Source organism: Platalea leucorodia (assembly GCF_965183815.1).
Source record: "Platalea leucorodia genome assembly, chromosome: 8".
In the NCBI taxonomy this organism is placed as follows: domain Eukaryota; kingdom Metazoa; phylum Chordata; class Aves; order Pelecaniformes; family Threskiornithidae; genus Platalea; species Platalea leucorodia.
Window position 1 is genome coordinate 53,833,768 of NC_138830.1, and position 15,583 is coordinate 53,849,350.

General features: G+C 45.2%; 1 protein-coding gene across 2 annotated transcripts in view; it reads left to right on the forward strand.

Moving 5' to 3' along the window:
• CRISPLD2 (cysteine rich secretory protein LCCL domain containing 2) overlaps window positions 1-14,826 on the forward strand; it is a 28,916-nt gene extending 14,090 nt beyond the window's left edge. For both annotated transcript variants that reach the window (XM_082320447.1, XM_082320448.1), the window contains 10 exons: window positions 1,254-1,354; window positions 2,914-3,072; window positions 3,925-3,985; window positions 4,586-4,652; window positions 5,626-5,756; window positions 5,905-5,948; window positions 6,878-6,950; window positions 7,652-7,727; window positions 12,445-12,578; window positions 14,620-14,826. In XM_082320447.1, the coding sequence (XP_082176573.1) occupies window positions 1,254-1,354; window positions 2,914-3,072; window positions 3,925-3,985; window positions 4,586-4,652; window positions 5,626-5,756; window positions 5,905-5,948; window positions 6,878-6,950; window positions 7,652-7,727; window positions 12,445-12,578; window positions 14,620-14,674 (901 nt within the window). In that variant the 3' untranslated portion in view covers window positions 14,675-14,826. The remainder of the gene's footprint in view (window positions 1-1,253; window positions 1,355-2,913; window positions 3,073-3,924; window positions 3,986-4,585; window positions 4,653-5,625; window positions 5,757-5,904; window positions 5,949-6,877; window positions 6,951-7,651; window positions 7,728-12,444; window positions 12,579-14,619) is intronic.
• The last annotated feature ends 757 nt before the right edge of the window (window positions 14,827-15,583 follow it).

Genomic DNA, 15,583 nt, shown 5'->3' on the forward strand with positions numbered 1-15,583 from the left:
CAAAATGAAATTGGGATATCACCGCGTACGAATGGAGTGGCTTGGAGAGCATCTGACTTCTGGAGATCATAGGGCAGAGTAACGCAGAGAAATAAGATGTGCGGGTGCAGAGCTGGCAGCTCATAGCAGGATCCAGGCGGAGCCCTGTGGGCGGGTTGCCTAAGCCCCTCTCCCCACGTTAGCTCCTGAGCGCGTTGTGCTTGTGGCTGGTGGGATTTAATAACCTGCTCCTCATATGGGATCGCGCCGTCTCCCGTGGAGCTCCCGCAGCAGGCTGGGCTATTTGCACGTCATCCATTCAGGGCCGCTGGATGGAAAAATACTCTATTTCTGCAGTTTCTGCTTAATCTTTTCTCTCTGGCATCAGTGCGCATTGTCCTCATCTAGCCTTATAGGTGGAGACAGCTGAAAGAGCAATAACCCGAGGGTTCGTAGCCATGGGCTAAACTCCGGCTCCTTCAATCTTCTCAGCCCCTGAAGTCTGCAGCACAGTGCCAAAAAGGGCTTTTGTTTCTGGGTAGTTTCTTGAGGAAAATGTAGTAATCTATTGATTTACTTCTGTTTACATAAGATCGCAGTGTTTCTATTGGAGTTTAATGTAAAAGTGATATTGCATGCAATTTATCCAAGTAAATGCCTAAAAATGTCATCTTGGAGGAACATTTTTCTTACAACCAGCTTTCCTGGGCTGGTTGTTTAGTCTTTGCTGAGTTGCTCCGGGCCAGGTCGATGTTTCTGTGGCCTCAGAGGCAAAATTGGGGACTTGAGGATGCCAGGTTGGGTGAGGAGAAAGCGCAAAGTGCTGCTCTGTTTCCCAGATGATCTGGCGTGAGGGTCCATGTATTTCTGGTGTTTTTCTGTTTGGAAATGGTTCCAGATGGAAAAGGGAGCAGCTTTTAAATGGTAAGAAAGAGCTGTGCTGCAGCCTGGCCCATGCAGCTGCCTGGGGGTGTTGCAGAAAATGGTGGGAGACTTGTGGCTCTGATGAACAAGAGAGATGAAGGCAAGCGTTGGGCAAATGGGAGGCAGCAAGCAGGCAGCCCTGAGCCTGCTGAGCTATCGCTGGAGGACGACAGGCCGCACAGGGGTGGGAAAGAGTGGGGACAGGCCATCTTTTCCCAATTTACAGCCCCCTGTCCAAGGATGAGCACAGCAGAAACCCGTTTTCCCCACTCCCTTAGTGCCAGGCGGTCTCGGGGGCTTGGATGGGTATTGGGGTGTCTGACGGGTGCACGTTGCTCTTGTGCTTGCAGGGGCAACTGGATCGGAGAAGCTCCATACAAGACCGGCCGCCCCTGCTCCGAGTGCCCGCCGAGCTATGGAGGAGGCTGCCAGAACAACCTCTGCTACAAAGGTACGTGGTGGGAGGCTTGGGGCACCCTTCTGGGTTGGGGAAAAGGCTGGAGCAAACTTATGCCTGGAAACTTTTAATTAGAAGCAGCCGCAGCTCTATGCACCTTTTAATTAGCCATCCTTAATATTTCAACATCACAGCACGTGGTAAATCAGTGGCCTCTGCTGAAATCAAAAAGCCCTGAACTGCTTAAAATCTGGAGCTCGGATTCGACGAGTTTTCTCCGGTGAAAACGAGAGCGAGCGCTTGGTTGGGGGGAAGCTGCTCTGAGCTCACATGGGTTTGGCTCGGGAGCTCCAGCGGGATTTTGAGCGCTGGCAGGCTGCGGGCAGGAGCGATCCCATCCTCGCGGGGTTTGTTTGGGAAGGGAATGTTCTCCGGCGTGTACCGGAGGCGACGTGGGTGGGCAGAGCTTGGCCGCCTGCCCTGCTCCTTCAGGGGCCGGGGACGGAGCGTTTCCCTCTCTCCCCACCTTGGTTTTCACGGCTGCAAAATGAATATAGCAATTCGTGTCTCTTGGAGGAGAGAAGGGGATCGTGGATGATTTTTCCTGAAAAAAATATCTAAAAAGTGTTCTTCACACTGAAATCTCCAGTGCAGCAGTGCTAGCCCCTGGCACGCAGGATTTTCTGGGGTCATGCATTGAGGGCATTTTTCTTCCCATGTGTTCTGCTTCACAGAGAACTGGGCTCTTAGAAACAGGCAGGTTCCCTGGAGATTTGCCCAAAGGCTTATTTTGCTGCAATGTTGCATTTATCATTTTTAGCCTGGGGTTGCAGGTCCAGGTGGAGGTCCTGGGGGTGCAGGTGGCTGCAGCGGGGAGAGGGGAGGGGATGCCCCGGTGGTACAAAGCCCTCTCGGAGCCACCATCCATCATCCCTTTGTTTGCATCGTTCCTCTCCTCTGGAAAGAGGTGCAGGGTTTCGGGTAGGACCAGCCAAGCAGAATGAATTTTGCTGGCACCATTTCCCAAATCCCTTTGCTCGGCTGCAACAGCAGGCAGCTTGTTCTCTATCGAAGGTTAAAGCGAGGGATAAACCCACCGCAGGTGCTAAAGCCAGGATCATGCTGTAGCAGGGCCCGTGCTTTACGGGAGGAGCGGCTGAAGCCGTGCTGATGGGGTGGTTTGAAGGAGCAAACCCAGGTGGGAGGAGAAGAGGTTTCGGCCACCTTCCCAAATACTAGGGCCCTCTTCTTGCATGCGCCCTTCAACAAATTTGTGTTTTCCTCCAGAGAGAAAGAGCTGTATGGGAAACAGAAGAAGAAACAGCTGCCCTTTTTTTCACTAATTAGTGGGGATCATTTCAAACCTGTATTGTAAGATGCTCTAAATGCCGCTTCATGCACAGAGGAGCGGGAGAGGAGCAGATCTGCCCTCCTGGTGCTGCACCTGCCCTGGCAATAGCCCTGCGCTGCCTTTAATGGGCATTTTTGAGTTTCCAACTATTTAAAAGCAGATCCTTGTCAAACTAAATTGCCTCTCTCAAAATATGAATGTGTCCGACTTCCCCATCACTGTGAACATGCTGTAATCATTTTTAATCCCCTCTTCTAACAAGATTACCGTTACGAAGATCCCGTCATCGCTGAGACGGACGAGACTAACGAAGTGGAGATTTCGCAAGTCATGGAGCAAAAGCCAGTGCGGTTCTACCCTCCTGAAAGCAAGCCCAGCAAACCCGTCAAGCCCAACAAAATCATCCCGGACTCCTACATGAGTAAGATGGCCTCTTTCTTTTTCAGCTCCTCTAAGTTTTAAAGTACCTCTATGGGAAAAGGTGTGGAAAGTGATGAGGAGGCTTGAGGAAAAAATAACTGGGAGGATGTTTGAGTGGAGGAGGAGCTAATCTGTGTGAAAATTCCCTGTTAATTATAGCAGAAGCCTGCCAGAAGTGGGGAGCAAAGCTTTCAAAGTCCCTCGTGCCTTCTGCACGTCAGTCTGCAGTAGTTATTTGTTCTTTTAAGATATCTCAAGGAAATATTGATGAACCAAAGGTCTCCAGTAATCACTTTAGGAAATATTGGTTTTACTTCCCAGTTAAAATACTCTGCACTCAGCAGTTACCCCCTTTGCAGCTTTTGTTTCTTTTTTTTAAAATTTGTTTCCTTTTTATTTCTTGCTTGGGAAGATTTCTGAAGTTATTTGTGGAGCTGGTTGTACTTCCTCAGTTGTTTTCTAATCGCTGTTAATTAAAAGAGTCTTATTGTGAAAACAAGGTGAGGCAAGCCAACACATCCTTTTCAAGTTTATCTACCAGCATCTGGAGAGTCTGTAATTAAATGGAGAATGAGAGCTCTGGCTGCAGACCTCGGGCTGTAAATCAAAGCCTTCAGCTGTCAGATGTTTCTTCCTTGCTAATATTTCCAAAGAAAGACACCTGTCTCAGGTGAACGGCTAAAGGGGTACGAACTGCTCCAGGCTTGTTGGTCTGTGATAAGAGTTTTATCTCGCTGCACCAAAGACCTCCAGGAACGATGCGTGGTGGTTGCTCATCTCTGTAGCTCAGGAGCAGGCTGCGGCAGTCTCTTTCCTTTTTAAAATATGTATTTATTTTATTTTTTGTCCCCAGCACAAGTCATTACCTGTGAAACCAAGATGAGAGACAAATGCAGAGGCTCAACATGCAACAGGTAGCATTTTATTGATACCTCTTGGAGCGCTGTGGGAAAAAGTGGCCTAAAAATTGTCCAGTTCTCGCAAACATGGGATAGGCTATACTATGTATTTTTTGTGACTATCTAGGTAGATCTCTTTTTAAAAAAAGCCTTAATTTCTCCTAATACAAAGCCTTTAGCCAAGCCTAGCAATAAGGTGACTCAGTTTATTTTATTCAGCCGTGATGACCTACAGTTCCAGGTGTCCAAAATAGTTGAATAAATTTTGGCAGAGTCATTTCTGAGCCTTTCTCATGCATTCCGCCACTGTCCAAGCCAGACCAATAATTCATGGCTTGTCCCCTCCCAGCCAGTCAAGAACTTCTGGTTAAGGTTTCTGCAAAGAACGGGACAGTTTATCACTTGGAGAAAAACCAAATCCACAGAATCTAAATATTGGTCGGGCTTTTAAGGAGGGTGGAGAAACTGTTTTAAAAAGTAGCTATTTTGCAATCTTGTTTTTTAAATGGAAGACTTACGTGAAATGAATGGAATGACTATTAAATGAAATAGAGTCAAAGTCTGTTTTTCTTGAATTGTTTTTTTGCCACCCTCAAAGATATATATCTTTACTAGGTATTTGTGCCCAGCTGGCTGCTTGTACAGTAAGGGAAAGATCTTTGGAACATTTTATTATGAGAGTGTAAGTACCTTTTAATAGCTCATAGATGTAATTTGTGGGGAGTTAGCGGTAATAACAGAAATGGGAAATGCCAACAATTCTAGTGTAATTTGGCTTTTCGTATTCTCCAGTTGTGGTGCTGTAAAATGGTGCTAATAGAGATTATCTGTATTTTCCTCATCTTAGTGATGAAAAAAGAAGCAGTCTGGAAAGGCAAAGTGATTCCAGACTTGATTTTGACATGAATGCCCTTAATGTGCAATGAAACCCATGGAAAGTGAGGGATGGGGATCGATAGACAGCTCTTACAAAGATCTCTTCTTTCGTGTGGGCAGCTGTCATGCTAAACAGAAACTTTATACAAAAAACACTGTTAAATGTTGTAACTAAATAATATTTTGGGCTGATTTGCTGGATCTTGAATTAGCAAGATAATTTATAAATAAAGCATGGCACTGTTTTCCCATCAAAACTACTTTTGGGGTGTAGAAAGGTTGAAGATAAAAGGGGTTTTGTGTAAAAGCAAGTTTGCTTTCGCCGTTCTCACTATTGGTGCATGACTGCATCGCCCATGATACATCCTTGCCCTGCAAGTTCTGTGATTGCAGACAGCCGCCTCCTCCAAGTGGTTTCAGCAGAAATATTTTGGTTTTGAATATTTTGTTGAGAACTGGAAATATTTCATACTGGTCGTTAATTTCCAATGCTGCTTTTCTTCTAAATTGTATCTAAATGTACGGTTTTGCTATTTAAAACAAGCTTGCCATTCAGCCAGGCAGTGCTTAAAATAATAATGATAATAATAAAAGAATAAGACTGTGTTGGGAGACTAAGATTTAACAACCAGATTCCAAAGGAGTGTACTCAGCTTATTTTCCATTTGGCCCTTTGGTGGTGGTTTCATTTCTTCTTCATTTTTTGCACAGCGGCTGGTCAGCGTTGCTCTCTGAATGAGATTTATTTCACGTACTATTTGTGTTTGTACCCTTGTCAGTCATCAAGCATATGTCGTGCTGCAATTCATTACGGCATCCTGGACAATAAAGGAGGACTGGTTGATATCACGAGGAAGGGGAGGACACCAGCTTTTGTGAAGTCTACCAGGAACGGTGTGGAGTCTTTTAGGTACTATCTTCATTAAAAAGTTTTTGTATTTGCTTTAAATATCAGGACGCGTTCAGTCGTCTTTGTTACTCATACGTAGACATAGTGATTCAAGTAACTCTAGTATCCTTATTTTTTTAATAAATGTTTGTGTTTGCTTGTTTTGCAGGAAAAGTAAGCCTTCAAATGCATTCATGGTTTCCAAAGTCACAAGTAAGTTTTAAAAGTTGAGAAGAAACGGTTGTTGCTAGAGTCTTACGGGATACTTGAAAACATCATTCCTTACAGTGCTCTTTTTCATTTTAAGTGGTCATGTCAAATGGTTCAGTACCACAACTAAACCCTAGAGTGGTGATCCGTCACCCGTGATGGGCGATTCCACCATCAACCCCCTCATTTTCCTGTGGGGATCTAGGAGGAAGGTACAGAAACAGGTGGTAACAGGCCATTTCCAGCAGCAGCTGCTGGTGATGGATCACGGTTGGGCCCAAGCATCAGCTGCAGTGCCACAAGCTGCTGATAGTAAAAAGGGATGGAAGATGAGCCATTCTTGTATGAAAGCCTCAGTCTGGTGTGAACACTGTATAAAAACTGGAAAAAATAGTACCTGATATAATAGTGCAATAATATAACGAAACACATAACACGTATGAAATTAGTTTATAACAGTGAGTTGTCATATTTATGATGAGCATATAAATAAATACCATGGAGTTCAAATTTTTAGACAGTTCCCACTTTCTGAATATCTGTGAATAATTCCTCCTGGTCCATGTAATCATCATATCGATTAGATCCACTTGAGCCACTTTCAGGGAAAGCTAATAGCTGTCAGGTTATTTGGACTCCACATCTGGAGCTGTAGCAAAAACACATTGTCTTGTGGGTCAGCTGCTTCTCTCTTTTGAAAGCTGTGACCTTTTTAAGGCCACGTTGTAGTACGGTAGCAGGATTTCTGCTGGAGAGCTGGTCAGCCCTCTCCTGGGTGCATGCTGCTGGCAAAGGAGCGAGCAGCTTTCCTCCTGGTGCCCTCAGCTGGACACGGGACTCACCAGATGTGTTGCGTGACTGTGACTTGTGTTTTCTGCAGCTGCCTGAGCTATTAGGTCTAATAATTTGCCTTTCCATATTTATTTCCACAGCACAGACGCTGGATTGCTATACTACAGTAGCTGAGCTGTGCCAGTTCAAAAAGCCGGTGACCCATTGCCCGAGGTAACTGCGTGCCACGAGCACGAGCCTGCTTATGTTCAGCTTAAACCCGCTCTGCTCTGGGGATGGAGGGTGCTGAGATGCTGAGGTCTCCAAATCTGAGGGCTAGCAGGAATGGAGCTGATTTTACCAGATGAACTGGAAGAACTGGGAATGCCATGTTTCCTCCGGCCAATGTGCTTTTCTTGACATCACGATAGAAAATTCATGTTAAGCTTTTGGACCACTTCAGTAAGATAGAAGTCAGGCTATGCGATCCCGCTTCAGCACACCCCTATGTGTGAGTGTGCAGCTTCACGCTCTGCCTTTATTCTCCTGCACTTGCTGGTTTTTGGATGCGGTTTTCCTTTCCACCTTGAAACATGGAAGAAGGTTGTTGTAGAAAGCTGCTTTGTGCAGGTGTAAGTCATGGCAGGGCAGGGGGGCACAGACACATGCAAGTAATTACATGCACAGCATTGTGCAAAAATATAGGTGCTCCCCTTTGAAAATGTCATAAAAGACCAATCCCTCTTTTACTGGTCTAAACCCCTCTCTCTGCAGTTCCGCAGTAACTACCAAATGTCATCTGAGGGGAACAAATAATTAAATTCACTGTTGCCACCTGCAGACCAGATGCAGGCACTTGAAATCTCCCAAGAATGCAGCTTGCTTTCCTGTTGAGCCTTGATATAGAGAATAACTATGAATAAATTGTTTTCTAGGATTTATTGTCCAGCCCACTGTAAAGACGAGCCATCGTACTGGGCACCGGTGTTTGGCACAAACGTTTATGCCGACGTGAGTATGCTTTCCCTGATGGCCCCCTGTATCACGATGTCTATACTGCAGAGCTGGGGTCATGGTCTGTGATTTAGGGAAGGCAGTCAAAGTCTGCGTGATCATTGCAACGTGGGGATGGGGTAAATGGGGATGAAGGAAGAAGTAGCGCCAACAAAGTGCAACAGCAGCTACAGCGGGCTGGGGTCAGTGGGCCTGGGGAGCCCTTCCACTCTCCGGCACTGATTTATTCTTACGGACTTGGGCAGGTCACTTAACCTCTCCATGCTTTAGGGTGCCATCCTCTCCTATGGCTGTGAGATGATGGCAGCGCTTGTCCGCCTTTGCAATGTTTTGAGATCTGCAGATGAGCACCAAAGGGCTTTTATTATATACTATCACATTATATAGTTGGCAAAAATAGGTCTCCTTGCCCCTCCCCTGTCCTCTTTCTGGGAGCTGAACAGTCGGGATAGCACAGAGCGGTGGAAAGCAAGCATGCGAGTTGGTTTTATTGGTTTGTTTTTCTAAACTCTGCTCGTGGGGATGAGCAGAGACTTGATGCTAAAACTAGGCAAAGAGTCATTTTTTGGAAATCTCTTAATATTAGGCCTCTAAAAACTGGGTTTCAATGTTTTCCATTTGCGGGTGCTTTTCTTTTTTTTTCTCCCCCCCCCCCCCCCCCCATCAGAGATCGTGTTTAGAAACGCCAGCTCCCTGGCTGGTGTGTGTAGCCTTTAGGAACGTACTTTTTGAAGGCCTGGGGGAAGCAGTCAGCAGATCGTGGACCCCCCCAGCTTGGGGTCACCTTGGAGCTTTGCAGACTCCTGAGAAAAAACATCCTGCAGAAATCATACAATAATTTGGGGCAAGCAATTTTGAAAGCAATTTTTAAAAAAATTCTATTTTTTATTTTGCTTGAGACCAATTTTTTTAAAGGTAGAGCTGCACAAACAGGTTAGCCTGGACTAGCTCACATGCAAATTGATCGGGCAGCTGCCACCCGGCGGTACCTGCCTCGGTGCGTGCTCCGACCTGCAGGAAATGGGAAATAGTTTTCTCTCTTTTACTGAGGACAAAACTACCTCAGATTACTCCCGAACGGGGCCTGCGATTACAAGGGGATTAGGCAAGGACCAGCATCCCGCACTGGCATTGTTTCCTGATTTGTACTGACGCAAAAGGATCAGTGTCCTTTAATGAACTGCAAGCTCCATTTCCTACCGTACCCCCTGGGTACTGTTTCATAAACGGGGGCATGGACTGTGATTTGGGAGGAAAATAAAATGTGTGTGTGTGGGGGGGAAGTATTTGGCCACTTCCTAGAGGGTTTGGTTAACCTTTGTCTGGACTACTGTACTGATAGCGTGGTACGGGTATAATAAGGAAAGCATTTAGGTGTTTATGAGAGTGAGAGATAGGTGGCAAAGTAGGTGAAACCAGCTGGGAGAAAGGAGTTTGAGGAGGCTGTGAAACGTGCTGCAAAGGGAGAGGTATTGATGCGAGAAATGCTCGGGCTGGAAAGCTGACAAGAGAAACACGCGTGCTGTGCAGGGAGGGTTTGGGCAAAGGCTTTTCCCAGGGAGCGCGGGCTGGGCGGGATGCCCTCCAGGAGGGGATGCTGCGAATTAACTCAAGCCCGAGGAATGATTAAAGCAGAGAATACGCTGGATGAGACAAGTGCTAGTCTTCTGGGAGGGCTCTTTGGCTTCACGTCTAGAGTGGCACCTTCGTGGCCCTGGGGGCACTTGTGCTCCAACTGTTGTCGTCTTAAATAAGTTACCTAAAAGAAAAAGCAGCATCTTGCCCTGTTTCCAGTCTGCGCTCCTTGCGGAGTGCCCGCTGCCCTTCTAGCACCTTCTCCAAAACATTGATGTGCTAAATGCTCAGGCAGGTAAGGAGTTGGTAGTCCAAGCTGTGATGACAAAAATGCTTGGCTAGTCTGTGTAACCATCTGATTCACTGTACTTTTGGCCTGAGATAGCGTTCGCATTTACAAGATCCCAGGAAGACGTGTGAAAATTTGTTCTGCCATGAAGAGCAAAGCTGTCATGTGAAGAACTGGCAGTTTTTGAGATGAACCTGATTTTCATTCAAGGGTCATAGGCGCCACTATCCTGGTTTGTGTTTAGGGATTTTTACCCACTTTAAATGCATTCTGATTGGTTTTTTTTTTTTTTTTTTACTCATCATTATAAAATTATCTTGGATTGTGTGTTTATAAGATTATTTCCTGGGTACTCCTGGTGGCTTAAAGCACAAAGAGAGATTGGCAGCCTTTGCTTTAAAAAGCAGTGCAGGAAATTGTTCGTGGTGAAATTAGTAAGATTGTGGAACAGGAACATAGAGGAGCCTTAAAATTTGGGGTAAATGAACAAAATGCAAGAAAATATGCTAGAGGAAAAGTTCATGCCCAAATCCCAGGTCTTTCCACTGAAGAGCATTACTTTTTGGTGAGAACAGACTTGCTGCCTGCATGCAGGGTTTGCAGATTGAAGCAGCACCTGGGGGTGCGGGGGGAACGTATCCAGCATCCTTCCTGTGCTGAAATTAGTAGTGAGAAGCAGCTGGCTGGGGAAAAGAAAATTTGTTGCCTCTTTTCCCTGGTGGCACATTGCAGCAAAGTTCTTTACACTGCCATATAAATGGGGGGGGAAATAAAAAAAATTCTATGAAGACATGACTGTACCTAGAAAATAAGACTCAGCTCTTGCTAATGTGGACAGGACTAGTTCTGGGGTGATGCTGGAGCTGTGTGAACACCCAGGGGTCTTTATCAAGGCTGGAAAAGAGCTTTTAAGTTTCATGAGACACTGTCATTTGTCACTCTGCCTGGCTCCTAGCGTGACATAAGACTGCAAGGGAAACCCGTCCCCATCCCTGCTCAGGAGCCCTATCAAGCCAGGAGAGAAAACGATTCTCTGCTCTTGAGATAAGGTCTTTTATCCACAGTTGTACGGCAATTAGTTGGAGGAGGATAGATCGCCTACATAATGAGGCAGGTGTTTATCACCAGAGCAAACCATGTTGGGTGGCTCAGCTCTCAGGACATATGAACTTAATGATTAAACCAGTCACACTAATGAGGAAATTATGGGTGATTAAACTCATAGTCACAGACTATTGCTAATAGCCCACTGTAAAAAGTATTGTCATTTTATGGTGTATGCCTCAGAGTCCACTTCATCAGGAAATGCTCTCAGAGCATCCCGAGAGGCTACCCCATGGAAAGCCGTCGCGTTGTCTGTACAGCTGTTGTACTCCTGAATTCAAGGGGAAAGCCTTATTCTTGCAATGTCTCATTTTCCAAAAGCTCTGCAATCAATTCAGCAAAGCAGAGCCTGGCCTGGGATATGAGAGGGCTGTAATCCAACAGGGTGATGGGGGGGGTTGGGGTAAGGCAATTAAAAGCCTGTTGGTCAAAGCTTTGAGTAAGCGGCAGAACAGCAAGTCCTGGAAAAAAAAAGGAATGCCTTCAAAAGAACATTGTTTAGGATGTCTCCCAGTGGAGGGTGTTGCAAATTGATTCAGGACAGTTTAATTTTATGAGCCAATTTTAGATTTACAGATTTCCCACCGCATACTAGGGTGAATTCACAGCATATCTTCCAAACACAGCGTTCCCTTGCTCCCTTGACCATATATAGAAGCAAAATACCAAATTGGCACTCAAAAGTCAGAGAGCTGCCAAGAGATAGGCCATCCAAAGTGATAAATATATAGGGGACAAGGCAAACCTGCCATATATGGCTGCAAGAATGAAACAGCACGATCCGTATTGTACATACGCGACGGGAACGTTTGCCCTTGGCACTGGTTTTGTGGTGGTTTGATTTTTAGTGATCAGGGAGTTTATGGGGGTTGAGCTTTTCACCTGCTGCAGTTCCCCACGCAAAGCTGGTTTTTGCTTTTTGTTATTCCAGCTTACTGTACGTAAATCCTGTAGCGGGTTGATGGCCAAGTTTATACTACGCCTAAGTCTTCTCTGCTTTTCTGGATGCTTTGGGAACTTAGTCATCAGTTGTTAGTGTTTTGTGTTCCTCCAGCTCTTCTGACTCTGCACATCTTGGAGAGCAGGGTAACGGCGCGATGTGCAGTAGAGAAGCTTTAGTCTTTTCAGAAGTGTTAATCTCCCTCCGTACTCGATGTTGTCTAATGGGGTAATGCCTGTCCAAAAGCTACACCACTCAATGGGTGCAGTCCTTCTGTTTTTCCTAGAAAGAAGGATGAGAACTGTCCTGGATAATTGGTGGTCATTTACCTTAATTCAGGAAAAGCATCTGCTTTTCAAGCAACTGGGTGAATAAACTTTGCTGAGGTGGCTGGTCACTAGCAAAGAGTTTCACCGCAGCAGTTTCTCTGGTGCAGACCCAAGAGGCACTGGCTGGAAAGTTGTCCTCGATTCAGCTTTGGCCCTGGATAATGTCCCAGGAGCAGCTCCACCGCAGAAGGGAGTGGTGGAAAGACTGCTTGTCCTCTGCGGTGGTGGCGGATCTTCTTACAGATGTTTTGCTTTTGCATTTGCTACTGGGGCTTATGACATACCTGCAAGATCTATTCCGTGACATCTTTTATCCCTAGTTTCTCCATCAGAAGGACAGAATTGTTTCATAACTTTTTAAGTCCACTCATTTTATTTTTTTTATTCCCTGGTTTTCCTTGTTGCTAATGGAGATGGTAAATCTCCAGATACAAAATATAGACAGTTTGTAAGTCAAAATAATTAAATATTTTTCAGAGCTCCAGTATCTGCAAAACTGCAGTGCACGCAGGAGTCATTCCAGATGAAAGAGGTGGTTTTGTGGACGTGATGCCTGTAGAAAAGAAGAAAAGTTATGTTGGCTCCTTAAAGAACGGAGTCCAGTCTGAGAGGTGGGATTTTTTTCTTTGTACTTTCCTCTTATTCTCGACTGTGTGTTCAATTGTATGTCAAAGTCGGCAGCTATCAGCCAGAAAGGCTGGTGGATTGGAAATATGTGACTTAACAGTGTCACTGTGAATTTTGAGATGCAAACAAGTAGAGCGTGTTGTCCTGCTCTTACCTTCCACAAGTGAGTAGCTGCTTTCAGATTGGTGTGAAAGGTATGAAATATTGTTAAGCCTTGTTTTATTTTATTACAGTATGAGTCCATATTAATACATTTTGTTGTATGTCTTTATCACATTAAAAGACAAGCACAGGTATTTCTGCAGCTTTCAGCCTGGGCCATGCTTTGAGGCTTCTAATTGGGATTTCCATTCGGTTCTGGGGTGTGGGATGTGTTTGTATTTGTTAACGAATTTCTTCTATTGTCTTTGAAAGAAGGATGAGTAAATTAACCTATAGAGAGATGATCAAACAGGTTTTGAAGATGGGTTTGCCACCCTTGTAATTTTTTGTAGTTTCTTTTGGGCTAACCTTGCTGGTTTCAGTGTACAATTGCAAATCAGGGCTTCCAAAATCCTGCACCTCCGGATGATCGCAATGATCGAGTTGCAGTTCCTTCAGTCCTTTCTAATTTGAAGCTTCTGTTTCAGTCTGTGATGTATTTTTTCAGATATTGCTGTGATGGTACTGATTTCTCAGAGCTCTCTTTGCAAACATAGAATTTCCCACTGTTGTGGGGGGTTTTGGTCACCGCTAACATGGCTCTGTCTGTTCCATGTAGGTAATCTTTTATAATTATCATAAGAAATCAAAAAAGTTTCCTATTTTTATTCTAATAATGGATATCCCAGAATGCTGTAGAGCATCTCAGAAAATAAGAAAAGACTAAGACAGGAAAGCTATAGGCATTAAATACGGGCTTCTTTAATATAGATCTGTCAGGGTCAGCATTTTGCAGTTCTGTGATTTGCAAATGGATTTAGGTGACAAACCTCCTGTTCGTATGAGTTTTCTTCTATCTCTGTCTTGCTTTCACTTACCTTTTATACTAACAGACAACTTTTTACTTGGATGGCAAACTCTGCCCTCGCTAAGAATAAATTCTACCGCAAGCAGTGACATGCAATATGAGCACCAGGTGCTGATCTAGGAGGTGAGGGAAACCAAAGACGTTCTCGCAGCAGGGATGAGTACGAAGGTTTGGAAAGTGTTATTTACACTCAGCAACAAGGAGCACCTTCGTGCTCTGAGATCCACTGGAGAGTGAAATAGCTTTTCAAAGATCAAGGTGAAACCCGTACCCTTTAGGACACTGGAAATAACTTTGGTAAATATACATACCCAAACAGGTATGGGAAAAGGTTGCCTTTGAGATTTACTGAGCCTTTACCCTTGTTGGAATGTTTATTTTGCGGGAATATGAAATTTTGCCTTTTTCCTGAGGTTTTGCAGCCCAGCAGGGCTGAAGAAATAAGGGCTGGGAACAGAAAAGGCCCCTTGCTCCCATGCACACAGCCACCCGCAGCAGCTTGGAGTCAGAGCTGTTGGGGGCGCCTCTGCAGATTGAGAAGGGATATACATCTTTATTGTCATTTAACGTGAGCTGATCTGGCTGCTCCCACTGCCAGCACTAGGAGATGGGCCAGACAGGCCCTGGGAACCTGCCAGCCTATTTGACAACTGTTTTTAGGAAAACATGTTCCTCTTTATGCCTGAATCCCTGCATAAGGGAGCACAGTGTTCCTTGGATAAAAGCTGGCACTGTAAGAGAGGCTTTTGCTTCCCAGATCCTTTTGTTGGCATTAGCACTGTAGATTTGGACTCAAAGCATAAAATAAAAGCGAACTCATGGATTTGTGCCTCTTCTTTTTTATCCTTTATCTTTCTCCTGCTCCTGGTGGGGCCACATCAGCACAGAGTCAGCGTGCTGAGGCCGTGCACCCCAAAGAAATTTGGAGTTACCTGTAGGTCTATCACACTTTGGGTCCTGCAGTGCCTGCATTTGGTTCATTACTTTTTTCTTTTTTTTTTTTTCTTTTTCTCCAGCTTGAAGAATCCTTCAGATGGAAACGCTTTCCGAATTTTCGCTGTGAAGCAGTAAATTCCCAGGGAAGGTGCAGGTTTCTTTGGGAGAGCGCTCTGTTGATCTCCAGAGACAGGAAGGCTCCTCTGACAGCATCAGCTCTGACCGTACCCTCCTTGCCGATCTCTTTCAGGGAATTAAAAAAGAAAAGGAAAAAAAAAAAAAAAAAAGACGCCAAGTTCTGACTCAGCTGTTCGCATCTCATCGCACCCGTTCAGCGTTGTTATCTTTTCGTTTTGTGTTTTTATTTCTCTAGGGGCATTCAGCAAAGATAAACTGTTCTAACTTTCAATTTACGAGAGAGGTGTGCTACACAGAACGGCGGTGGCTCAATGTGCAGCAGATGTAGGGATCTCGGCCTGGCCCTGCGTGGCATTTTTAGGGTGTGAAGCATCTTCTGCGATGGGCGTGAGGACGTGCACTGCTAAGCAGACTCAGAAGTGAGCGACTGTCCAGGTGCTGGGCCCTTTGAAACGAGAAACTATTTTAAAAGTTGCATCTTTTGAGGAGAGGCTGGGCTTTGATAGAGTGTTTTTGTGTATGTTTGATGTTTTCTGTGCAAAAGAAGAGAAAATTTGGTATTTTCCCAAGGAAGTGGCATGCATCAGCACTGCTGTGTAAGGCTGCTGGGGCATCGCGCTAGGCTACGTTGTACGATGGTGTCACGTTGGGGAGAGGACATTCCTGTCGGCCGGACATCAAGGTTTTTTGGGGACTGGAGTAGGGCATGAAATGGTGGCAGAGATCCTTGCTGCAGAAAAAGAGGCCACCAGATAAACAAAACAGCAGGTTTAGTGTTTGCTGGTCAAACATTCGCAGGTATTTTGCAAGTCTGGCAACCTATGAGAAGTCAGTGAACCGGGGCTCCTGTGCTGGCACATCTCATTCTATACTACCCGCCGTTTCAAATAAAATTTCAGTTAAATG